We start from the raw sequence: 26001 nt of genomic DNA on the forward strand, positions 1-26001 counted from the left end.
ACATCAAGACCATTCATAGCTTTCTGTCTAAAGTTGATCAGTTGCTTATCTTTAACATTTTATTTATTTATTTGATTTGATTTGATTTGATTTGATTTGTACCCTGCCCATCTGGTCTATAAGACCACTCTACCGCAAAAAAAACCTCTTTAATATTTGTGAAGATTAACCAGATTAAAATAAAAACAATCATAATAGCACTGTTTCATTTTATTTTTAAGTAAAGTTGGTTTGGCCCCGAACACAGTTCCGATTTTTCATGTGACCCCCTTATAGAAATTAATTGCCCACCCCTGCTATAGGATAGGTGGGGCTCGTCAGCCATGGAAGGCAGCCCATCTAGGAGAAGGAAAACTCCAATTTCAAACCTCCACTGCCTTGTGGCTATATCCACTCATGGAAAAGGCTTCAGGAGTTAACCTCGAGGCAAAATCCGGAGCAGGAGTCCCGAAGGCAGCATGTGTCGTTCTGCAAACTCCTGCGACATTGCTGGAACCACTTGTATTGGCTCTTGCCTTTCCATTGGACCATTTCAGCAATGTGGAGAGGGGGGATCTGCTGCTTGGGTAACAGCCTATCCTCCATATTACCTTACCGGGCTTCATGCTCTGGAGAGGACACTCCTCGATTCAGAGCATGTTACCATAGTCTCTCGAGACTGAAGGATGCCTATGCTATGCTATAGGATCGTACTCAGAGAGTGATGATTAACGGCTCCTTCTCAAACTGGGTAGAAGTAACAAGTGGGGTACCCCAGGGTTTTTCAATTTTTTTATTAATGACCTGGATCAGGGGGTACAGGGAATGTTTATCGTATTTGTGGATGAGACAACATTGGGTGGAATAGCCAACACCCTGGAAGACCAAAGCGAAATTCAAAATGATCTGGATGGGCTTGGGCAGTGGGGTGAGAACAACAGAATGAAATTCAATGGGGATAAGTGCAAAGCACTGCAGGTAGGAAAAAGAAACCAAACACACAGTTACAAGATACCTGGCTCAGCAATACTACGAGTGAGAAGGATCTTGGAGTCGTTGTGGGTCAACAGGAGGTAACAGTGTGATGTGGCTGCAAAAAAAAAAGGTAAATGTTATTTTAGGCTGCATTAGCAGAAGTATTGTGTTCGGAACTGGCTTCGCCTCATCTTGAGTTACTGTGGCTGTTTCTGGACCCTGCACTACAAGAAGAATGCCACCAAATTGGAACAAGTTCATAGGAGGGCAACAAGGATGATCAGGGAGACTGGAAACCGAGCCTTATGAGAAACGACTGAAAGAATTCGGCATGTTTAGCCTTGAGAAAAGAAGACTGAGGGGTGATATGATAGCACTTTTCAGATACTTGAAAGGCTTTCATACAGAGGAGGGTCAGGATCTGCTCTGGATCAGCCCAGAATTCAGGACACGCAAGAGTGGGCTCAAGGTACAGGAAGCCAGATTTTGGTTGAATATCAGGGAAAACTTTCTACCTGTTAGAGCAGTAAGACAGTGGAACCCATTGCCTTGAGAGGTAGCGAGTTCTCCAACATTGGAGGCATTCAAGAGAAATGTAGGCAACCACATGGCAGATATCCTGCTCTCAGCAAGGGGTTGGACTTGATGGCCTTGATTCTATGATTCTCTAAAATGTTCAGATATGCTTCATATAAGAGACTTCCCCACCAAAACACATGCTATGGTTGCTATCATGCTGCTTTTGCTTCTATCCTGACTGTGATTCCCATGCTGTTGTCTTATGACCCTGTAGTGGACACTCCCCTTTCGACAGTCTGGCCTCCTCATGCTTCCTTAGTCCACTTTCCCTCCATCCTTCTGCCCCCACTGAAATTACGAACTGCACTAACATCTACTGGTAATCTTATTCTGTCTTCATGGAAACAGAAAGCCACAACGCTGGGAATGAAAATGCCACTCCGAAAGAGGGAAGATGCTCGAAGGGTGGGGCACTCCGCAGAGTTGTACCGTCCGTCTCCTCGTCTGAAGACACCGAGAGACAATTGCCCATCCTGGAGGAAAACCTGAATGGTACTGTGTTTTGGAAGAACCAGGGCAGGATGATGAAAGGAGGGAGGAACCAGCAGAGGGCACTTTTTTGGCCAGAGAGGGAGAGGAGCTAAAAGGAAAGAAGGGGCAGTTGGAGATATAGAAGGAGGAGAGGCTTGTTGGGAGAGGAAAAGGAGGATGAGGAAAAGAGGACTGGGTGGAAATACTGGAGGAAGGCCCCTGGACGGGGGAGTGGACAGTGTCCTAGGGAGGATGCTGAGAAGGAATGGAGGAGAAAGACCTGTAAAAAGCCATTATATTGGGGTGAGACTGAAGAAAGGGAACAGAGGCAAATGTTCTCGGGGTGGCAGCAACGGGAGGCTCAAAGACAGGAGAACAAGCCGTGTCTAGAGACCGTCCTGGGAACCTCGTGGGGCGAGACCCTTCAGGCCAAGGCTGAGAGAAAGCCTGGGTAAGACACCTGGGAGCCCCAGGTGGGGTGGGTTTTCCACCCTCCCCAATAAGGTCAGTGGGCAGAGGTACCCAAGGGGTTGGGCGTTGCACAGAAGTGGCGTTAAAGACTTCAGTTCTACCCCTATACTGTACAACTAGAAGGGGACTTGCTAGGGTTCAACGATGAAAGACACAACATCTCTGAAGCAAGAGGCAAGATCCGTTGTTAATGCTGAAGTAAGCGAGTGGCTACCGAATAAAGAAATTTTGTTAGAAACTCATGGTGTTCCTGAGTCATCCGTCCAGCACCCTTCAGACGAAAGGGAGAAAGGAACTGCACGAGATCACATTGTAGTTCCATAATCAGGACACAAATAAAAAGAGATAATCAGTCCATAAGTGAAACATACTGTAACACTATAAAGTCCACACAGTAGAACAACTACCAGAATATCTTCTCAGGAGGCTTTCAAAGCACGGAAGATTGCTGCTTTTGACACATTTTCATGGTAAAGAAACCTGGAACAGTGTGGCATAGTAGCTGGAGCTCAGGAGAGCTGAGTTCCAAACCCCACTTGGCCATTTTTCTGCATCATTGCTTTAGCACCATCTGTTTTATTGGCCCATTGTTGTTTTTAGAAGTTTTGTTTTTGGTTTTGTGTTGCTTTTTACTGTAAACTGACCAGAGTAATGCCTTGGTACGGATGGGAGCAGTATAGAAATCCAAGTAATAAATGAATTTATTAACGGGAGCGGGATACAAATTGAATGAATGAATGAACTGTCCTAGAGTAGGCCCACTGAATTAGTGGGGATTTGGTGAGCAAACATCTCCATAAATTCCAGCAATTGGGACTGGATCTGCTCAAGCTGCAACTTACTGAGTTGCAATGTAAGTAGCCCTGTTTGAATCAATAGAATTCATGGAGTCGGTGACAATGGCTCCTAGGCCCGATACGGATGTGCCCTTGGAGCCCTGGGGTAGGGGAAGAAGAGCAGGAGGGTGCGCCTGTGACAGGAGGCTGCCTCTTTTCCAAATGTGAACTGCTAAGGTGGCAAACCTTTCTCCATATTTTTTGGACTGCAGCTCCCAGAATCCCCAGCCAGTGCTGCCAATGGTAATGGATTGTGTGAGTTCTAGTTCAAAAGATATGGGTGAAATCCTGTAGTTTCAAGGTACTGTGATGTTTACTGATTGTGGGCTAGTGAGAGGTGGCCGGCTTGGCCATTCTCTACGCAGAATGCTGGTGTGGGTGGGCCTTTGATCTGATCCAGCAGAGCTGTTAACGCTTGTTGAAAAATTCATGAAAATGACTTCAGTCTTCAAAGTGGCTCAAGATTTATGCTTTACATTTGGCATAATTGAGTTACATAGCTGTGTTATGAGACTGTTGGATTTTGGAATGAGAAGAAACGGTGGTGGGAATCAACTCGGCCCAACACGGTGCTTACTGCACGGATCTTGCAGTAATACATTATGTCAAATGGCAGGCGTTTCGCTGGGTGAGGCAAAGAAGAAGGTCTCTCTCTCTCTCCGTCCTTGGACCAAGGCTGACCAGATCAGTGGTGGAATCTTTCTTAATTGTGGCGTTGGTTGAAAGGCTGCTCATCCAGGCTCTCTGAAATGTCTACACGGAAGGTTATCTCTGAAAAGCAGACCTCTAGTTTCTGACCTTGCGCAATGGCACGCTTGGTTAGTGCTTGATCTGAGACTCTTGGGGAATGGGAGGGACCTATCACCACCACCAGAGAATAGAGCAGGGGTCTCCAAACTACGGCCCGCGGCCCACATTTGGCCCACCTTTCCTTTTTATCCGACCTGGGCATAGAAAGAGGAGGGAAGGGAGACCCAAGTGATCCTCCATCCCTGCTGCCTTTGCAAAGACAGTGGGGCGTGTGGGATTGCTTGGGTCCCCCTTCCCTCCTTTGGCCCTCGAAAATGTGTAAAATATATGATGTGGCCCTCATACTGAAAAGTTTGGAGACCCCTGGAATCGAGTGATAGAAGGGGAGGCACTAAACATGTCACATGATTACAGCTCGTGTTTTATTAAGCAAGGAGCCAACTGAACTAAGTATAATTCTGAGGCCCAGTGGATCCAATTCTGTGCCACTTACGTCAGAGGAATTCTGTGACAGATTAAATGTATTTATACAGTACCTCGCTTTTCAGCTGTGATTCATTACTTAAAAGCAGCTTATAATTTAAAAACAAGGAACCAGATACAATGAACAGATTAGGTTCTACTATTAGATGTCTACTTGATTTGCAGTAAGACCTGCAAAGGTGTCTCACTCTTAACATCAGCCGTGAAATTGCCACTTAAGGAGTATCCCTACTACAAAGTTACATCAGTTCGATAACACTTTAACTGCCATAGTTCCGTACTGTGGAATCCTGGGATCTGTAGTTTGGGGAAGGAATTAGAATCCTCCACGACAGCACTGAAGCTCTCCAAGGGGGACTTCTAAGCATCTCACCAAACTACAAGCCCAAGGATTCTTTAAGGTGGAGCCATAACACTTACAAAGCAGATGCACCTGAAACAGCAAATTCTTGTTCTCCATTCTGGCTGGCCCTGTGCTTGGCTATCAGCATCTCTGCTCCTCACCTTGTAAATTGCGTGGGGGGAAATCAACATTAATTTTGAGGCATATGAGAATTTTATTGCACAATTGTCCCACCTTCTTCACATTTTGGGGGGGAAGGGGCTGTAGACACTGCTATTTTATATTGCTAACGATTGTGTTTTCTACTGCTTATTGAAGGGTGGGGGCTGATGATGACATTAAGAAGATAGACGCACGAGTGTCTTTTAATTAGTAGCACTAAAAGTGGATATGCAAAAAGGTGTTTTCTTCTGCTCCATTTTTGTCTGTAACTTCCAGAGTCCTACTGGCATTACTGGCAATAGGATTCTAGGAGCTGTTGTCCAAAAAAAATTTCACTTTTCCTAGCTTTGTCAAAGACTCCTGTTGTTTGGAAGCACCTAAGCTGTTTGTTCGTCTCTGCTGATGGGTCTTGCAAGTTAATGTTCAAATCTTTGTTAAACAGCAGCTTCAATGTAGTTGTGTTTTGTATTGTTCTAGTGAATGTCTCATGAGATGGTGAAATAGGCAATTGCCTCCAATCTACCCAGCAACTTAATGTTGGTCCTGGCTGTAGTTCCAGCTGGTGGACCGCATTTGTTTAAAAATAAACAAACAAATAAAAAAATTGCAAAAACAGCAGCAGTCTGAGAAAACTGAACTCTGTCCACCAGTGATGAGAGGAGGAGCTGGTAACATGTCCAGTGGACAGCGATCAAGACCTCCAGTGAGGAAAAGCCCACCCCCCACCTCTCTGGGGAGATGATTTCATTCTCAAAAGTGCTCTTAATGTTCAGTCAGAATTGTGACTTAAGCCCATGACATCCAGTCCTGGCCTCTGAGGTAGCAAGTGAACTAACTTCGCCCTTTTCTGTGAGAGCTATCGTCTTCCAGCCACAGGTCTTCAACCTGCCTGGTTGAAGTATTGTGTTTCATCAATTCTTCTCCACAGGACTTGTTTTCCGTACGGCTGCCCGAATGTACGTGTTGTCTTCCTCTGAACTCAAGCTGTTTCTATCCTGGGGTATTGTGGCACCAACAACACACCACAGGACACCTGTCAAGGAAGGACTGGGAAACTTAGCGGAGGGTCCGGCAGTACGAACCCTCTTCAGAAAGAGCTCCAGGGGAGGGGGCGGATTGCAAGCGTGCTCGTTAAGTATTTGAAGAGGGATGTCAGGGGGTCTCTTCTCTGAGCGAAACATGCCAACCTTTCCTCCTAGCATTCTCTTTTCCTGCAGCTCAGAATGGCCAAGAATATTTGCAGGTTGAGGCGGCTCCTCATCCAGAAATCCACGGATCACTGAAGATTCCAGGAGACAGGAAAGAGAGACCGATTCATCCTGTTTTAAGGCCACAGCAGAAGCAATGCAGAGTCCTTTTGCCTGCGGTCACTTGCAAACACACCAGCAGATACTGAGCCTTGGAGGCCATGGCCAGGCCACCACGGGGACCCTTGTCCTGTTCAACTCAAACCTGTTTTCAGTTCTCAGTAAAGATCAGATAAGGACAAACAGGACCGAAAGCCAGACGAGGAGCACCTTGCCTTCTCTTTCCCCAGCCATTTTCACTAGTCCATGGTGCTTCCTGCCCAGGGAAACTCATTCCGGTCCTTGTTCCCTTCATCTACCATGCTGTAAGAAAGAAGAAGGTCTTTGACTCCAGCCCTCTGCCCCTAGACGTGCTTCCCGCACCATGAGTGTTCAGTTTCAGTCTCAGCATCTTACAAGGAGCCAGAGGAAAGAAGCAGCAACAGACCGGAGAAGCGCGGCAAGGAGAAAAGGCAAGAGGACAAAGACTGGCTGCCAGAAGAGAGGAAGCTGGCTGCCGGAAGGGCTTGCCCTTCCTGGTCTGGCGCCGGACATGCCATATTGCAAGGCCCGTTTGATTAGCAGCGGGTGAGACTGACATCCCTCTACCGGGTGGGGTTTGGTTCCCTTTTGATTTCCTCCATGGAGATTTCAGTGGACAGCTCAGGGTGGGAATCTAAAATAAAAGCACAAAGACAAAAATAGCCAGGGTGTGGTCAGTAGGTGCATTACCCCATGGGAGTAATGAAGGGTGGCTTTCTCCCCCTGCTCCCATCATTCATTCATTCATTCATTCATTCATTCATTCATTCATTCTTTCTTTCTTTCTTTCTTTCTTTCTTTCTTTCTTTCTTTCTTTCTTTCTTTCTTTCTTTCTTTCTTTCTTTCTTTCTTTCTTTCTTTCTTTCTTTCTTTCTTTCTTTCTTTCTTTCTTTCTTTCCTCTCCCTCCCTCCCTCTCTCCCTTTCTAAACATATATTTTCCTTTGTGACAAAGTCTTTTCAACATAAAGCAGGGAGTCGGAAATGTCCCATCAGCCTTCATGTGTAGCTACCGTGGTTAGGGACGATAGGGAGTTGCAGTACAAATGTTTTGAGTGCTACACATGCCCCACCCCGATGGGGTAGTAACCCTCCAAACCAGGGACAGGGGGTGTGATTTGTTCACTCTGCAGTTTAATGTGAATGTCTCTAATTTACTGTTCCCAAACTAATAAGTGAACCAAAGGCCAGGTGTATATCCAAATACACTTTTTTAAAACATACAATAGTACATATTCTGTAGCCAAAAACTGTGCACAAAATATTTGTATTACTGAAGAGAACATACAGAAAGATGTCACATTAAGGGAAACTCTGTCGGCTTGTGCCCCATTTATAATAGTTATAAGACTGATCATCAAGTCAATTCCAACTTATGGCAGCCTTTCTAGAGTAAAGGGAGTACTGTACTCGAAAGTGGTTCCCTGCCGCCGCCTTCTGGGGGCGCCCTGGGACCTTGCCCAAAGCCAGATAGACGGCCTCTCCTCCCTGGAGACAAGAGCGGGGAATCAAACTCCTGACCTCTGGCTCTGCGGCTGGGTAGCCAACTCACTGAGCTATCTGCCCAGCTGGGCCCCCCTTAGATTTTGGGTTTCTTAAATACTTTGTAGACTTTGCTGTCCTACTTTATTATTTTGAGCCCAGCTCCCTGGGCACTCACCCTCCTTATCTACTGAAAAGAGCGACAGCAAAATAGTCTCTTAACGATTCTGCCACGTGAGAAAAATCAGGCTCAGAAAAGTTCACAACTTACTTTCAGCAGGCCCGGTCAAAGATCCGTTTGCTACGGCTTGAGGCGAAGGGAGCTCTTCGGTCGTTTCTGTCGGCTGGTCCTCGTCCTCTGAATCCATCAGCACAAGGATGTCGCTCGCCTCTCGGTTCCTACGTGGCAGGTCCAAAAAAGTGACCAAAGTGGCCCTTTCCCCAGCATCCCTCCCCTGCCACTTTTCCAAATCAAGGATGGGGCATATGCCTCCTTCCGGATGCTGCTGCCCGGGCTCTTTCCATCAGCTCATGCCAATGTCACCAACTGAGGGACGAGGTGAGTTGCTGCTCGACAACCAGCGAGGGTTCCACACACCTCTGCCACTTGACGACTGTATCTACACTGCCCATTCATAGCAAGGTGATACCATATTTGCTGTCATGGCATCTGCGGTTTGGGTGTGATGTTTACAATTCTCTACTAGCCAGCTCCGGTGCATTGTCTGAACTATGGCAGGTAAAGCTATTTAATATGCCCCAGGATGCTGTAGGCTGCAGCCAGGACCAATTAAAGCAGTATCGGATTGCTGTACCTGTGAAGTGCCGATGTTGTTGTTGTTGTTGTTGTGTGCCTTTAGGTCAACCAACTTACAGCAACCCTAGCAGGGCTTTCAAGTGAAGGGAGATATTTAAGGAGTGGCTTTACCTGTTCCACACCCCCAGTGAGTATCTGTGGCTGAGCAGGGATTTGAACCCAGGCCTCCTGAGTCCCAGTCTATTACTTTACCTACGACACAACACTGAATGCATCTTAAGTCCTGAACAGTTCCTCTCAATGGATTTTATGTCATCAAGTCATCTCCTTATGGCGTCACGACTGCCATTTCAGTCCATTGGCCCAGGGCTTATTCTTGACCAAGAGGACATTAGTACAGCCTTATGACACACACACACACACACACACACACACCCGAGGTGTCTTGCCAGATTATTTTCTCCTTTAGCAACACACACAGCCTTTTCGGATGCAGCTCGGAATAGTCATCCGTCCAGACCAAGCATCCACGTGATTAGGCCGTTCTTCCCATCAGCTGCTTCACGACCCTTTTAAGTGGAGAATGGGTGGCCTTGGGGTGCTGTTGGACTCCCAGTCCCATCATCCGTCACCACTGGCTATGCTGGCAAGGGATAATGGGAGCTGCAGTGCACCAGCATTTAGAGGGCCGCACGTGTCCCCCTCCTGTTTTAACTGGAGATGTCAAGGCTTAAACCGAAGCTCATGTCCCCTCACAGCTCTGGGCGTTCTTTAATGAGAAGAACATAGGCCTGCCTAGAGGTAGCATTTTCCACTCCTAAGGCCTTAAAAATCTAGGATGCTGGCCTCCATCACACTACCCTATTTGCCCATCTGGGCTTGCCATTGCCAACTTTGACGGGCCGTGGCCCCTCTGGGTCTCTCATCACCTGTCCCCACCCCCAATCCAATCTTTTTAGCATGGCAAGCCGGCCCCTGAACTTCGGTAAAACCAAGTGGTCTTTTCCATTTAAGAAGAGGAGGCACTCACCTGAGGATGTTGCCTGGAAGATATAGAGAGAGGCAGAAAGAGAGAGAGAGAGAAAGGCAGCTTAGTCAACAGATAATGATTTGGTTCTCTTTAGTCTGGGCCAGTTCAAGACATGTTGCTGCCTACGGCAAAGATCCCTTTCCCACCAAGATTCAGAAAACCCCTAGATGGGTAGTTCACTCTTCGTTCAGCTCTGGCAATAAGAGAGAGCGCCCTCCATGACACCAGAAGCTGGCAAGCCAGCAGGCCTGGATACTGGATTGCACAGCCTTTACCTGTCCGCTCCCTGTGGGAGGCAAACCCACCACAACATTATTCCCTTGGCTCCTGGAGCCGGCAGGTGCTCTTGACCAGAGGAGGGAATAAGAAGGATTTTAATTTTTTTTTTTACTGGCACTGCTTACAGTAAAATTGTGCAACTGAGACAATAATGAAAACGACACACATTTCACTAAATTTCACTAGCGGTTGGTTTGTTGCTTTTGATTTGCAACCATGAGACCCCCCTAGAGTGGTGGTTTGCAACTTTTCCTGACCTAAGGGACCTGTGAGTCATTCTAGGCTGGCTCCGTGTGTGCCTGTGTGGACACATGCTTTGCTGAAACGACAGGAATCCCATTTTGCATGAAGACAATTTGAGAAAATTGCAGAAACCTCAATGGGTTGGGAGGAGGGGAAGCACTGCTTGCCTCCTTCTTGCCACAAGGTACGTAAGAAATCCTGAAAAGATTGAAACATTTCTCATCAAGGTGTCTCACTACGTCATGTCAACTTAAACTGATGAGAAACAAGAACTGAGGGAGTCTTCTTTTCATCCACGCAGCTCCCTCCCCAAGAAAACAGAAAAGCTGGGGCAGGAGAAACCACTAAGGGGTTGATACTACTGCTTAGCATCTGGCCACTTTGTGCAGTCTTATGGAGCCTGCTGCCTTACACTCCCTTTCCGCTATATTTAAAATACATTTCTGGTGGTGGTTTGAACATTCTGTTCAAAGAGAAATCAGATTTTGGAAGATGATGCAAACAGATTTGCTAATAGAGGCAGTACGACCTATTTTGTCTGTTATTTGCAGTCATAGCTTACCTAGTAAAATATCCAGCACTGCAATTATGTATAAGGAAAAGGCTACAGCTGTACATTTTCAACCCTCCTCTACCCAATATACTACACCTCTTATTTCTTTTCTGCTTTCCATCAAATCTCAAAAGAAAGAGGGAGGGAGGGAGGAAGAAAGGCAGGCAGGCAGGCAGGCAGGCAGGCAGGAAGGAAGGAAGGTTTCTGTTGCACCCCAAAGCTTGGTCCCTACTTTATAACAAACTGCCTATTCTCCATATAAGACATAGCCTTACTGTTCTCTTTCAGGTGTATCTTAACTTGTTCTACTGGACTAACAGAGCTTCCTGCCATTTTTATTTGTCTGGGAGAGTTCTTTAAGCTGTTCTTACTTTTGGGCCAAAAGCGGGGTCCAGCGTATAAAAAGATTCCGAAAACGATCAGAACAACTAGAAGCAAGAGGGCCACGATCGCTCCCACAATGCCTCCAATGTTCACGGGCTCTGAGAGGGAAAGAGACACACCAGTCAGAAATGTTATATGTGTGCAAAGCTGCATGCCACTGTTTTATACACAGAACAAATGACAGCAAGTTTAGTGGCTTTAAAAGTCCCTTAAGGAAGACGGCTTTTGTAGTTTTACCCAAACAAGTACGAAGAAAGGTTGGAGATATTTGTTTTTGGCCACGTTTGTTCACCACAGGCAACACACGACAAAAACAAAGCCTTTTGCTCCACTTGGCACTCCCTCAGCTCAGCACCTCAGGCAACTGTCCGGCTTGCCCAGCCCAAAGGCTGGCCATGACCAGAAAGCCAGGATCACAAATACCATTTTTAAAAATTGCAACAGCCAAGGCCGGAAAACGTTCCTGGCCCTTGGGAAACACCTGAAAGAATTTTCACAAGCATTTTCTCGGCTCATTTCCCCAGCATGCCGACATCAAGGCATTCCAGCATTGTTTCTCTTACCGGTCACCCTGAGGTGAACGTACACCTCCTTCACCCCCAGCGGGTTCTCAGCTTTGCAGAGGTAGTAGCCTTCATCGGCGCCGTGGGAGCAGTTCTGGATGAGAAGGGTGGAGACGCTGCCCTTTTGGCGGACGAGAAACCTCCCGCCAGACTGAATCTCTGTCCCCGGTTGGGTGACGTTGCGCAGCCAGGTGATTTTGGCTGGAGGGTTGCCGGCAGTTGCCCGGCAGGTCATAATGGCAGCTCGTCCTTCAAAGCAGGTCCTTAGAGGGTCAGACATGACCAAAGGGCCTTCTGAAAAAAGAAAAGCAAACAGAAGATTTGAAAGGCCTGTGACGACAATAGGATGAGCAAACACCTCGTCCCCACATGCAGGGAGAGCCCTGTTATAAGGCAGAGTTAGGCAGACACCTCAGATGAGAAGTGGGTGGCAAGACAAGGCTGTGTCGGCCTTGGGCCCCCTAAGCAAGGCTGTCGCTTTTCGTTGTGCTCTTTCATAGCCGGTTCAGTCGATTTTTGTACGTAGACTGGGCAATGGCAATGAACATCTTGCCCTTTGCCTCAGCCAGCAAAATATCTTGTCCGATGTCCCAAGAAAGCAGCTTCATTTGCATCTCATGTCTGGAAGAGCACATACATCCTTTTCTCCTTTAAAATACAGGTTGAGATAGTGGGCAGATGGACAGGTGGCCTTCCTGGGACCGGGCCGAGAGCAGGGAAGGGCCATAGCTGAGTGGTGATGTCCAGACTTGACATGTTCAATTCCAGGTTGGGCAGGATTCCAGTCTGATGCTCTAGAGATCTGCTGCCACCAGTGCAGGGCAGAGCTGAGAAACACACAATCCTCTGGATGTTCTTGGACTTCATCACCCGGCAGCCTTACCCAGCCTAGACAATGGTGGGGGATGATGAGAACTGAGATCCACCAACAGTTGGAGGACTGCACCTTCCTTACCCTTGAGTTCACATTTTAGGAGCAAGTTGGGCTATGAATCAAATAAATAATAAGGATGTAGTTGGAAGAATTTCCCCTTCAACTGAAAATTACCTTCCTTCCAACTGAATATTTCTCTACAAAAGCGAGCAAGGGGAGATTCTGCATCAAATAACCTACTTATTTTTAGTGGCTCAGCATCATGACTGTGACTAGGCTGGAGAAATTGGGGATGTGTCTCATATCACCAAAATTTAGAGAGTACTGAAATCTAGAGGTGAGTCTATTGGCGAATGTTAGGAACATCTCCAACATTATTCAAGGCCTTCTTTCCTTCCTTTGGAATACATTAACTTTCTGTTTCTCTTGGAGGGACACCACATCCACCTCCTCCTTTTTCGTGAGTGTGTAGGAGACCACACTGCTTGCCCTAGGAACTAAAATAATTAGCTACAGCTCTGCTCAGCAAAACTATGTTACTGTTTATTGCAGTCTAGATTGTCGTGATGTGTGAACCCAGTTCTTTTATTAAAAAGTGTCGTGGCTTATTAACCAGCCATAAAACACAATCTGAACCTCTGGTTGGTTTCTTGCTGGCTGATAAATCAAAACCCACAACTGTGATTGGCCCCGGCTTGTTTTCACCCACCCTGAAATGGGAGCTGGAAAAAGAGGTGGGAGAGAAACTATCCAGAAATGGGGGAGACAAGCCATGGTTTGTTTAGTCATCAGCGGTGTCTTTGCAACAAACCATGGTTAGCACAAACCATTACTTTGTGATATGCAAACGTATCTTTTGGAACATTGACTTTTTTGAACTATAAAAATCCCAAATCTCCTTGACAGTATGGCTGACTGCCATACTTGCTGTGGAAATCAGGAGCTGTAGTCCTCATTCTTATGACTCACCCAACTGTATGGGGCAAGCTTGGCTCTCTTCTTGATTTGTGATATGTTGACCGTGGCACACGAACTCCTTCCCGTAGGGCAGATGTGACCTGTTCAGGTTGGCCACAATAGTATCTGTTCTGTTGATGGTGTCAAAGGCCCAGGTTATGTTCTTCTGGTTTGTCCACTGGAGTGTGGGGTGTGGGTACCCTCCAGGCCAGGTGCAGAAGAGCTGTACCATACCAGAATCTTCCGTGGAGGTCTGAGCCCAACAACGAGGTGACAGTGGTGGAGGATCTAAAGACAGAATCCCACAAAATTAACAGGATGAGTTTCTCTAACCTTTAGATCCCTGAGCAGAAATCTATGATTAACATACACATGCACACACATACATCTTATATCCAAACTAATGCAAACTATCACTCAGCAGATGTTGCTGGATTACATATCCCTCCTTCTCCAGCCACAAGGTATGTTGACAATGGAGTTGTAGTCCAACATAATCTGGTAGTCAGTAAAAAACTGAGAAAAGTCTGCTCTGGCCAGGATACCCTGTTTAACCCAAGGCGCCCTTCCAAGTTTTATAGCTCAGTAGGAGTCTGAGACATAAATCTAATTTCTGGCCCCTGCTCAGCCGACTGTGGAACAGTAACTCATCATCTGTGTACAACTCACTGTGATTCAATGTGTTCCCACTAATTGGGCCTAGCAATTGGATTTAGGTTGGAATCTTTGTCAGAGCTCTCAGATAAAATGAACATTTTAAAAACTGGGTGATTTGGTCATTGTGCTGTTTTTAAGTATTGTCCCTCCTCTTTCTTCCCACCGTTTATTTGTATTGCTGCTTTAATTCTGTGAACTGCTTTGGAATGTTACGAGGATGGGATATAGACAACAACAGCAAAAGCATGACTTTCGCAACCTAAATGGCAAACCAAGAAAATACAGATGAACTTTCTTTGACACTGGTTGTTATCTTATTGTATGCACCTTCCTTCTGCTTCTAATGTTCAGCCAAATCACTATATATATATCGCACAAAAGGAAAGTCTCAATAGGTTTGGGGGAACTCCATAATTTGTAGAAAGACCCTCTCAGGTGGGAGAAGCCTCCTTAAAACTCAGTGAAGACTGAATGTGCTCACCAGGCATGAAAACCTGGCCAATATTGGAGAGATGAGAAAAGAATATTGTAGAAGCAGGAGCAGCTGGTCCACTTTTGGTATGGAACTTTTTGGCTGCAGGAACTACTTGTTTTTGGTGCATTTTAAAATTGACAGGCCAGTATCCTACTGCAAGTTCCAACTAGACTTGACCCGCTGGCCAAAATCCTGTTGCTTAGCATAGTAAACCACACTAGAGTATTCACATTGAATCTGTGGGGATTTCGCAAGTCAGCTCCTCAATGAATTCCACTGACTCGAATGGCCCTATCTTAATGAGGACTTACTTTAGCACAAGTTGCAGGCACGGCATATCCACTTGAATTAATGGAACTTATGGAGGCGCTGATTTGCCAAATCCCCATTGATACTCTAGCACAATTTATGACACTGAGCAACGGCATTTTGGGCCAGCGAATCAACTGCTGAATGTTAAGCCAACACTTATATAAGACCCACAGAGTCACTGGGGTTGTTCTAGTTGACATCATTCTTTATTTTTTACTTATTTAAAATAATTTTACCCCACTTTTTTTCCTTAGAAGGACCCAAGGCAGGTCCTTTTATCAACTGGATATTGGCTTAATTGTGTGCTCTCCTTTATCAGAATTTTTAGAAAACAGCTCATTGGTGACAGAAATAGAAATCAGCAGAATGGAAAAGCTGCATAGGAGCCGCCACCTCGCCTGGGCTTAGTCCCAGAACCTGTTTTGCAGGGAATGAAAAGACTAGCTTTCAGCAATACAGAAGCAAGGGAGGGGCAAGGCACACTGTGGGTCAGGGTGTAGCTACCTGACGGGCATCGTCAAGGAGACCAAGCCTGCCAATCATGCAAGAAAACACACATCAAAAAAAAAAAATCCCCAGAGGGAAATAAAATATTTTTCTTCTAGAGGTGCATACATATGGAGATCTATTTTTCATTTCCCTTCCCTCTCCAAGCCCATTTTTCAGGTATGAATGCTAAATAATCTATACACAGCCCCAATTTTTTGGGAGGGGCGAGGGAAAGCAAGCTGCACCCTCCAGATGCAATGGGGTGGACAAAGTGTGGCAATTTTATTTGTGCTTCCAAGTGCCCTCACCTCAAAGCCTGCCCCTTCACAGAAATCATCTGGACTTTCCCAGTCTTGGAAAACTTCAGAGAAGGTAGTTTTGTCTCTAAAAACCCAAACAGGAGCTGAGTCCTCAGTGCTTCCCGTTTCAATTTGTCCCCTTTTTTCTTTTTGCATTCAGCACTCACCATCCAAGAAATTAGTGGAGGGCTATAAACACCCTTAGAGACTTTTTTTATTAGAGATGGGCACGAACCGGTTCATCCTGGTTCATAAAGCCAGCAGCACAGATGCTGCTGCTGCCCTCCCTGCCTCCTCTGGCTCAAACAGTCACTCTCCAGGCCCAGCTTGCTTGTTTTTTTCCACCTCCTCAGCTGATCTCCCAGTCCCGGCAACAGCTCAGGCTTCTCTGCCCTCGTGCCTGATGCGCTCTTGCTCATGACTGGGAGATGAGCGGTGCCACCTTTATGACCTGGGACGAACCAGTTTGTGCCCATCTCTAACTTTTATGGATAAAAATGAGGAACGGTTTGCTATGCACATGGCATTGAACCTCCAAGAGGAAAGGTGAAATCTACATGAAATAAAGAAACAAGAAGAATCCCTTAGCATACATACAGTAGATCAGGAGTTCATAGGTCGCAGTTGCCCGATGGCTACTGAGTGGGTTGGTTGCTGAACAGGAGTAATTCCCTTGGTACTGGGGGGATATGTTGTAGAGGACAAAGTAGCCCAGGGAGTTGTTGACTTCTGTGAACAGTTCTTGGGTGGAACTGGATTGGATGAAACTCCATTCGGTTGTGGGTACAGGCTGGGAATCACTGGCGCAGGTGAAGTTAACAATGTCATACCTCCGTGCATACAGTGTCCCATTTGGCAGTGCCGTGGTGGGAGAGATGTTGATGCTCACTCTGTCAGGTCCACCTGCAAGATGGGCATAAGAAGCATTGTTTCTTTACAGACAACCTTCCACATCTGTATAAGGTCCCCAAAGCAGCTCACACATGAGATTTTTGTATTTTTTGAACGACAACATCCCAAAGTCTGATGGAACTGCTGTGCTAGAAATCTGGGAGGTTTATCCCTTCTCTAAAAGCCGTGGTGTTTTAGATCTTACAGCTGGTATTTAAATGAGAAAAGTCCCCCACACTTCTTATTTTTAAGTTCTAGTGTGCATGAACTGGCTGAGCAGGGCATCGCTTTGACACTGCAAAGCATTTGGGGTATTGTAGTTCCCTGAGAGGCATGCTGTACAAAGCATAATGGGTCAGGAGACTACAATGTCCATAATGCTTCAGAGTGCCACGGAGCTTGCCCCACCTAGCCAGTTCCTTTATCTTGGAATTCAAAAACTTAGGGAACTTTTCTTCTTTATACAACAGCTGTGTGTGTGGTGTTGTGATTGGAGCATTGCAATGTGTCGCCTGCATAATTAACTTGTAAACTGTCCAGAGAGTGCTTTAAGTGCTATGGGGTGGTATATAAGCAGCACACTTTTTAAAATCTCACTTTTAAAAAAATGTAAACCTTTTAAAAATCGGGCACTCTTTTTAAGCTACCTGGACATACTTCCTTCCTGCTTGGTGGAGGCCTGGACACTGATTCAGCCAGAAGCTTCCCTTCTGAAAAGGTACCCTATAGCCCGGCTTGCAGTTGTTTTGGGAAAGAGGGTGCAGCTCTGTGGCTGGAACATACATACATGGGCACAGCTGCCAGCGCACCGCACCTTGAAAGCAAACAGGAAACTAAATGGAGAACCGAGCCAGAAAGCAAGCGATGTGGATGAGGGAAGGTAATCCAGTTCGGAGGAACACAGCAGAACTCCCATAGTTGGGCGGCGGGGATGTGGAATGGTACCTGGCAAACGTAGCTGGGGAAGGACCACTTGAATCAGGAACAGATGTTAGAGAAAGGTCATAACGGGAAGATGCACCAAATTCTCAGCCACTGTGAGAGTCTAAATATTGCAGACCAAGCTTCTCTCACCTGTGAGATGATACTGACTCATTTTATGCTATGTCATCAGGTTGTGTCAAATGCAACCAACACCTGCAAGCCCCCCAAATCCTTCTCCTTTGACTATGGCTGATGGGAGTTACAGTCCAACAACATTTGGAAGGTCACAGTTGCCCAGTCCTGACACAGAGGAACAAATCGTCTGATCGGGCATAACCTTTGACTCACAAGGATTAGATGCTTGCTGTATTTTTTTTTTAAGTTAAACCACTGGTCATCAGAATAAGCAATGGGTGAGTCAGAGACGGATGAACACCATGTTTTGCTAGAAAGTCAAGCATTATATCTCACTGTTTGCCAAGTCACAGTAGGCCCTGGTGGATAAGGGGTACAAATTAGACATGGGATATTCGCATTCATATCCCTGGGGATACGAATATCAGCACCACAGGTGGCTGGGAAATCCAGTCCCTCCCCGCTGAACCGGCAGATCCAATTACTGGTCACTGTGCGGTGCACGCAGTTGCTGGTATTCTTGTTGCACCAATCACAGAAGTAGCCCATCTGGCACTCCCCCCCTCCTGGCACAGCCTACCGCTCAACAGCTGAGTGGGATTTGTCATCTTGCCTCCTTACTGGAGTGGTTGGCTGCACGGGGAGGAAGGGGAAGTTCTGGCCGGGCTGCTCCCCGGACTGGCACAACGAGAATGACCATGTCTAGTACAGTCTGAGCTAGTATGAAGCCAAACTTATGTTCATACCCATAATGTCTAAAAAGTTGATTTATAACTTTATTATTATTATTATTATTATTATTATTATTATTATTATTATTATTATTATTATTATTATTATTATTATTATTATTATTATTAAAGAATTAAGTGCTGGGACAGATGGACAGTCTTAGCATCCTAAAAGGCAACTGCCTAGGTTCCTAGAGGTTTCCTGGCCATATCTGGCCAGCAACCAAATGGCCTCCATGCATTATCTAGCTGCCAAGCAAAGAGGATGGGTCCCGACTTACTGGCCACGAGCAACTGGATCCTATGCATGTGTTTTGTCTCGTTCAGCACCTCCTTGCAAGTATAGTTGCCTTCGTCCTGCCGTCGCAGCCCCAAGATGTGCAAGGAGCTGTTCCCCACCAACGAAAGGCGAGCATCAGAAGGAAGCTTGCCATCCGAGGAGAAGAGGATGGGAATCGCTCCAGGCTCCCCATGGAACCATTCCACTGCAAGGGCCTGCCGAGACGCATTCCAGCAGGTCAGAGTCACATCCCCTCCAACTTCCCCAACCACCTGTTCTTCAGTTCCTGCAGACAGAGAAAGACAACTCAGTGATATCTATTCATTCGAACAGCCTGCTGCAGAATACCTGGTGGATTCTAATGACCTTTGCAGACAGACTGTAATATGGTTGTTGTTGTTGTTATGTACTGTCAAGTTGCCTCCGACTTACGTTGACCCTATGAATGAGCAATCTCTCCACTTTGCCCAGCATTATTGTCTTGTCCAGAGAACCCTACCTTCTCATGATGTGCCCAAAGTAGAACAGCCTCAGTTTCAACACTTTTGCCTCAAGAGAGAGTTCAGGCTTGATTTAATCCAGGCTCCACTTGTTTATCTTTCTGGCAGTCCAGGGTATCCACAAAGCTCTCCTCCAGCACCAAATTTCAAATAATTCTTTTCTCCCTTCTCAGCTTTCTTTACAGTTCAGTTTTCACACCCACACATTCCCCCCCCCCCAAATACTGCTTAACCACTAGGTCCTTATTTTTGTTATCTGTATATACATATCATGTTTTGTTTTGCTTTCGCCTCTAAAAATGTAACTGGTTTTTCAACTATATCCATAATTTTTGGGGGGAGAAATTTCAATACGTTGTGTGTTGATTGAAAAAGAGTGATTTTTATGCAAACCAAATCCAGGCGAACTGTTGTTGCAAAGCAGAAATGAGCGCTTCAATTGGGCTACTATTGTTTGAAACAGAAACGCAATGAAACCAAATGGGGGTGCTGTGTAATTGCTTCCGAGGAACCACCAGGTTAGACCACTATTGGTTTCGTGTGCACACAAGGAGTGCTACTCCTGTCCTCTGAAAATGCCCATGGCCACAGAGACTGGTGAAACGTTAGGAAGAACAACCTTCAGAACACGGCCAGACAGCTTGAAAAACCCACAACAACCATTAGATTCTCCAAATACTTGGTGAATACTTAGAGCTCCTTACCAACTTTACCCTAGCACTATATCACTCCCTGTAACAATGAACATATGTTGAGTGTGAACAGGCCACCAAGAAACAAGATGAAGAGGTAAGTATCTGCAGTGGTTCCTAACCTTGGATCCCCAGACGTTCTTGGACTAAATCTCCCAGAAGCTTTCACCACCAGCTGTGCTGGCCAGGATTTCTAAGAGTTGTAATCCAAGAACATCTGGGGACCCAAGGTTGGGAAGCACTGAAACCCTAGAATATGCAGAGGAACTTCAAGTTATTTTTAATATTTCTTAAATCCTTCTATGACTGGGGGGAAAAAAGAAAAAAAAAGAAACCTGGGCAAGAGGAAGAAAATGGAAAATCTACACAGAAGGAAAACCTAGTTGCTATATTTGCCAGGAGAACATTATGCTTGCATATAAAGAGTCACTGTAGTTTGTCAGCATTATTCAAGGTGTGGAAAAATACTTTTGTGTGTGTGATGTAACACCCAGAATCTCCCTACTACAGTGGCACCTCGCTTTATGATTGCCCTGCATTACGACAAAACTGCATTATGACGATCTTTTTGCGATCGCTTCAGGAACCGATTCTTCACAAAACGATGATTTTCGGACAGCTGATTGGCAGTTTCAAAATGGCTGCCAGGTAAATAAAATGGCTCCCCGCTGTTTTCTGGGACGGATTCCTCGCAAGACAGGCACCGAAAATGGCTGCCCTATGGAGGATCTTCACTGGACAGTGAGTTCCCAGCCCATTGGAACGCATTGAAGGGGTTTCAATGCGCTTCAATGGGCTTTTTATTTCCGCATTACATTTTCCTTCTACAGCGATTTCGCTGGAACAAATTAACGTCGTAATGCGAGGCACCACTGTATGTTGTCCGGCAAATTCTGGAAGGTATAGATTGCACACATACTTTTTCCAGAATCTAATATCATTAAACATTTATGTAAAATTTTATAGGTTCCTCAATATTCTCATAATGGACTACATTTAAAAATATATTCTTTATTGAATATTCACTGCCAAGTTTCCCAAGTGCTTCATCTAGGCTGGGGCTCAGATGTGTTTTGAAGCCTCGCCTTTATTTATATATAAGCCTAGCCTGCAGTCTTATACACACACAAATGCCTGGGAGTAAACCATTTTTTTATGAAATACCTATAGCAGGTTTCAAGGAAGACAAACAAGTCCTGTTCAAAGATTATGGAAAGGAAAATATGGTTACCCAATGGAAAAAGAATATGGTCTGAAGACATGCACCCTCTTTTTAGTACATCACTTACTTAACCATTGGATTTCAGTGCACCCTTTCTCTTCAAAATGATGGATTTCTTGCTTTTTAAATCTGAAACATATTCATTTATTGTCCTATTACGTCTTCCTTCCCCACCCCAATAAGCCACTTTCTCTTTCCCAAACCCATAACTTTTCTAGAGCATCAGATCTGAATACGACAAATGCAGGAACAGGTGATACCTTTATTGGACCATTAGGAAAATAAAACACACAAGCAAAAAATAAAGGGAGCTTTCGGCTTGCTCAGGTTGTGCACCAAGTTCTGGTGGGTAGTTCCAAAATCATATGTCTATATTAGAGTTTCATCTCTCTCTCCTGTCCCGCCACTCTCTCGCACACAGCTCAGTTGCTAAAGAAGCCCACTGAAAATACAAAGTGAGCTGTGAAAAAGTGGTACGTCCTGGAGCTGTCCAAGACGCATCCTGCTTCGCAGAGCAGGGCCTGGGGGATGGAGAACCATTTCCTGACGGTCTGCAAAACACGATCTGGGATATTTGGGATGAAGTATGCTCACTGGAAGGACAGATCCTGAAGCTGAGGCTCCAAAACTTTGGCCATCTCATGAGAAGAGAAGACTCCCTGGAAAAGACCTGGATGTTGGGAAAGTGTGATGGCAAGAGGAGAAGGGGACCACCGAGGATGAGATGGTTGGACAGTGTCACCGAAGCAACCAACATGAATCTGACCCAACTTGGGGAGGCAGTGGAAGATAGGAGGGCCTGGCGTGCTCTGGTCCATGGGATCAGGAAGAGTCGGACACAACTTAACAACTAAACAACAAACAACCAATGTAAAGAGTTGGTTGCATTGTTTTTAAGTGACTGGCATCGTTCCACCCTTGTGGGCACGGCCAGAAAAGGCTGCCTGATGCCAACGGCGCCCTGACCGAGTCGCCCAGCCGTAGGAAAGGTGGCACCGACCCTCCTCGATGCTGTAGCAACTCTGCACGCAGGGGGGGAAGGCATCAAGAAGATGGGGGGGGGGGAGGCACGGGGCAGCGGAGGCGGGGGGGGGGGGCGCGCGGAGAAGCGGATCGCCCGGCTGGAGTCTCTGAGGAACCCCGGGGGATTCCCTGGCGCGCGGGCGCGCAAACACGGGCGGGCACAGAGCCACGCGAGTCATCCCGTTCCCACGTGCCCCCCCCCGCCTAGCCTAGCCTGCCCCCCCTTTATACCTGCGGCAGCGGCGGCGCTTTGGCTCCCCGAGCAAAGGGCGAGGAGGGCGAAGAGGCAGACCGCTCCGTTCGCCATGGCAGCCCCGGGACAGGAGCGCCCTCGGCCAAGACGGCGAGGGGCGGAGGCGAAGAGGCGGGGGAACCTCCCGCCACTTGCCCGCCCCCTTGGAGGCGGCTCTGGCCCGCGCCGGCCTGCTTCCCTCGGTGGTGATCGGTGGAGAAGCGTCTCTCTCCCCGCCTACCCTCGGGCAGGACTCCGCTCGCCCCGGGGAGAAGACCCGGCGGCCAAACTCCGGCTGCTCAGTGTAGCCGGTGACCCATGAGTAGGCCCATTGGGTTGAGGCGGACTTGGCCAGCCCTCTGTCAGGGGCAGGATTGTGACCTGCACACGTTTTAATGCAATGCTTTTAAGGTTTTGATTTTGCCTTTTAAAATCGTTTGCTTTTAAATTGTTACGAGCATCCTAGATTTTAAAATCATTGCATGCAGCTCTGGGACCCACACCTTCAGCTCCTGTGGCATATAGATCAGGCTATCAATAAACATTCATCCACCCTGGTGTAGTGGATAGATAGCAGTGATGGGCGAGGACTCTGGTGACCTGGGTTAGATTTCCTGACTCTGCCATGGGAACTCACTGGGGAAGCGGAAGTAGTACAGCCGCTCCTTAAATACCTCACTTGCCTTGAAAATCCTTTTTGGGTTCCTGTAATTTAGTTCTGACCTGATAGTCGTAGTAACAACGTATACATGTTTGAAACAAATACATAAGTAAGATCTGTTTTCTCCTGATAATCTGGATTTCTTGGCCCACAATCAGACACGATGGACACAAAATGGAGGAGGCCAACATGGGGATCGCTCAGGTTTTGGCCGAACTATTTGCAGTTGTAATTACTGTTGAGATGATGGGAGAGATGGCAGATCATGACAAGGCAGATCATGACAGACGTTGGAAATTGGGTGAGAAAAACATTTATAAAAACAGACCCTGAAAGACTTTGTTGGACCAAACAGCAAATGTGGAAAACAGAACATATCTTGAGAAGATGATTATATGACAAAGCGTTTAGGGGAGGCAGTGTGATAATGGGCACTTCAGGGGTTTGAAATGTTCCCCAGAGCAGAGAAATGATGGGCATAGATGGAGACTTCCCACCTCTATGCTTGGCTCCAAAACAACATAGGAACCCGTACCCTCCCATTTCTAAGCACAATAAACAAATCTCTCCTCCCTAGGCCAAAGTTTGTAAAAGTTACTTTTTTGGGGGTGACAGCTGACAGATTCTGCCAATGGCCATGTTATAGGAATAGATGGTTCACAAAAGCAACCTCTGCTCTAAGCATTTGTGTTTTAACAACTTTCTCCTGTTATTTGGTGCCAATCTGCCTGGATCCCTGACTGTTTTCTTCTTTTACATTCACATCTTCCTTTCCTAGTTCTCCTGTTTTATTCTGCATTCTCAGAAGCACAGTGATCCTAATATGTACATAATTGCTTTATCACTGCGTCGTGGATTACGGGTTTGTTCATCATCCTTATTTTAATTACTATAATTTTTGTTCACACTGCAACATAGTTGTTCGTTGGTCCACACACAGCTGCTTGTTATATTTTCCTTTATAGAGTTCCTGTTGGCCAGCTGGTGAGCAACACACCTGAGCAGTGACCTGAACTAGGTTTTCTAGGCCACGACCCACACCCAGGTGGTTCTCCAGTTCCTTCTGGAGCTTATTCAGTGGCTGCTTAGCAAAGAAAGATGAGTGAGGGCATAGGGCATATTTCTTCAAATCCTAGAGTCCCTTGCAAATGGTGATACTCCTCTTACAGTTCTCAGTGACTCTGCTGCAGCTCCGACATTGTCAAAGAGACTGCTTTATGGGTTGCCCTGTAACAGAATTCTCAAGGAGGATTCCATCATTATAGCCCCATCAGGTAGGCTCACAATTACAAATACAGTGGTGCCCCACTTAACGATTGCCCCATTTAACAACGAAATCGCTTCACGATGATGTAGCAATCACAAAACGATGCTTCAAAGGGCTTTTTTTGCTTCCCGACAATCGGTTCCCTGCTTCGGGAACCAGTTTTTCGCTTTACGACTATCAGAAAACAGCTGATCATCAGGTTTCAAAATGGCCGCTTGTTGTTCAAAATGGCTCCCCACTGTGCTTAGGATGGATTCCTCGCATTACAGGCACCAGAAAATGGCCGCCCTATGGAGGATCTTCGCTGGACGCTGAGGTATTTCACCCACTGGAACACATTGAGCGGTTTTCAATGCGTTTCAATGGGTTTGTTATTTTCGCTCGACGATGATTTTATTCTACAGCAATTTCGCTGGAATGGATTAACGTCGTCAAGCGAGGCACCGCTGTAAGATGAAGCTGAAGGAGAAGGCTTGCACCTAAGGGAAGTGCCACCGTGTGCTCGTGGCTGCAGCAGAAATGAAAGGGTTACTTCTGGGGCTTCAGAATCACCAAGCCTGAAGGTCTACTTGCCATTGGGGGATGCTGGGGGTTGTGGCCCCAAAGGTATTTATTTATTTATTTATTTATTTACAATATTTTTTAGCCGCACCATTGCCAATGGCTTCTGGGCGGCGTACAACATTAAAACCTAAAAACATTAAAAACATTTTAAGAAACAGTATAAAATACCATATATTAAAATATTTCTTAAAACAATTAAAACATTAAAAATAATTAATTAAAATGCTGGGTGAACAGAAAGGTCTTTGCCTGGCGCCGAAAGGCCAAGAGTGTCGGAGCCAGGCGGATCTCTCTAGGGAGGGTGTTCCAAAGTTGGGGGGCAACAACCGAGAAGGCCCTATTCCGACATGCCATCCCCCCCACCATCTCTCAGTTAAATGACACTCAATGAGATCTTATGGCCTTCTTTCCACCTGTGTCCTCGGGATGTCACCTGCCACAATTGTCACACCCTAGGTTCCAGAGAATTAATGAGTGCTGCTAATTCTAATCTGCTTAGACAGTGTTTTTTTTCCTTGAACAGGTGTCCATTTGGGAAGACTTCCTAGCAACAGTTTCCTTGGCATCGCACGAGACCGATTACATTCCCCAGAAGGCAAAAGGAGAGCAAACACTAAGCAAATATATCAGCAACACACACACACATATGCACAAGCTCTGACAGAGACCTGGGCAAATAAAATTTCAGAATTTCCATGGGAAGATAAACCAACCAGGCTGAGAGCACTGGAGACATACACAACCTGGAAGATGCAACATAGCCGTAAGAAATCTACCATTTTAACCACGTCCGAGGACCCACGTATATGAGTACAATGCACTCTTGTGCTAAAAGGAGATGGAACTACAAGGTATCTAGTCTGGTTTTATGAGGTGTATATTCCTGAACATTTGGAACAGAGGACTTGGCAAAAAGTGTAAACTGAAAAGAAAAATGAAAAATGGAAGCTGTGAATGAAACTTCTTGGGGAGGGGGAGGAAACAAGTGGAAAACTTCATGACTAAGGATCCTAAATACATGAAAGTGCTGAAGAGGATGTTGTTTGTTGTTTAGTTGTTAAGTCGTGTCCGACTCTTCGTGACCCCATGGACCAGAGCACGCCAGGCCCTTCTGTCTCCCACTGCTTCCCGGAGTTGGGTCAAATTCATG

The 26001-nt window shown here is 46.2% G+C and overlaps 1 protein-coding gene across 2 annotated transcripts; it reads right to left on the reverse strand.

The window, feature by feature from the left end:
* Window positions 1-4564: 4564 nt before the first annotated feature.
* On the reverse strand, window positions 4565-22505 carry VSIG10 (V-set and immunoglobulin domain containing 10). 2 transcript variants are annotated; one of them, XM_072983150.2, is made up of 8 exons: window positions 22359-22505; window positions 18692-18976; window positions 16327-16632; window positions 13510-13785; window positions 11667-11960; window positions 11091-11201; window positions 8129-9657; window positions 4565-7011 (listed from the first exon to the last, which is right to left on the reverse strand). In XM_072983150.2, exons 1-7 carry the CDS (start codon window positions 22432-22434, stop codon window positions 9641-9643), a joined length of 1365 nt encoding a protein of 454 aa, XP_072839251.2. In that variant the 5' UTR covers window positions 22435-22505; the 3' UTR covers window positions 4565-7011; window positions 8129-9640. The 2 variants fall into 2 exon arrangements, with proteins under 2 accessions (XP_072839251.2, XP_078237771.1); XM_078381645.1 differs by having other exon boundaries at window positions 8129-11201.
* Window positions 22506-26001: the final 3496 nt, after the last annotated feature.

Source organism: Pogona vitticeps, chromosome 14 (assembly GCF_051106095.1).
Source record: "Pogona vitticeps strain Pit_001003342236 chromosome 14, PviZW2.1, whole genome shotgun sequence".
In the NCBI taxonomy this organism is placed as follows: Eukaryota; Metazoa; Chordata; class Lepidosauria; order Squamata; family Agamidae; genus Pogona; species Pogona vitticeps.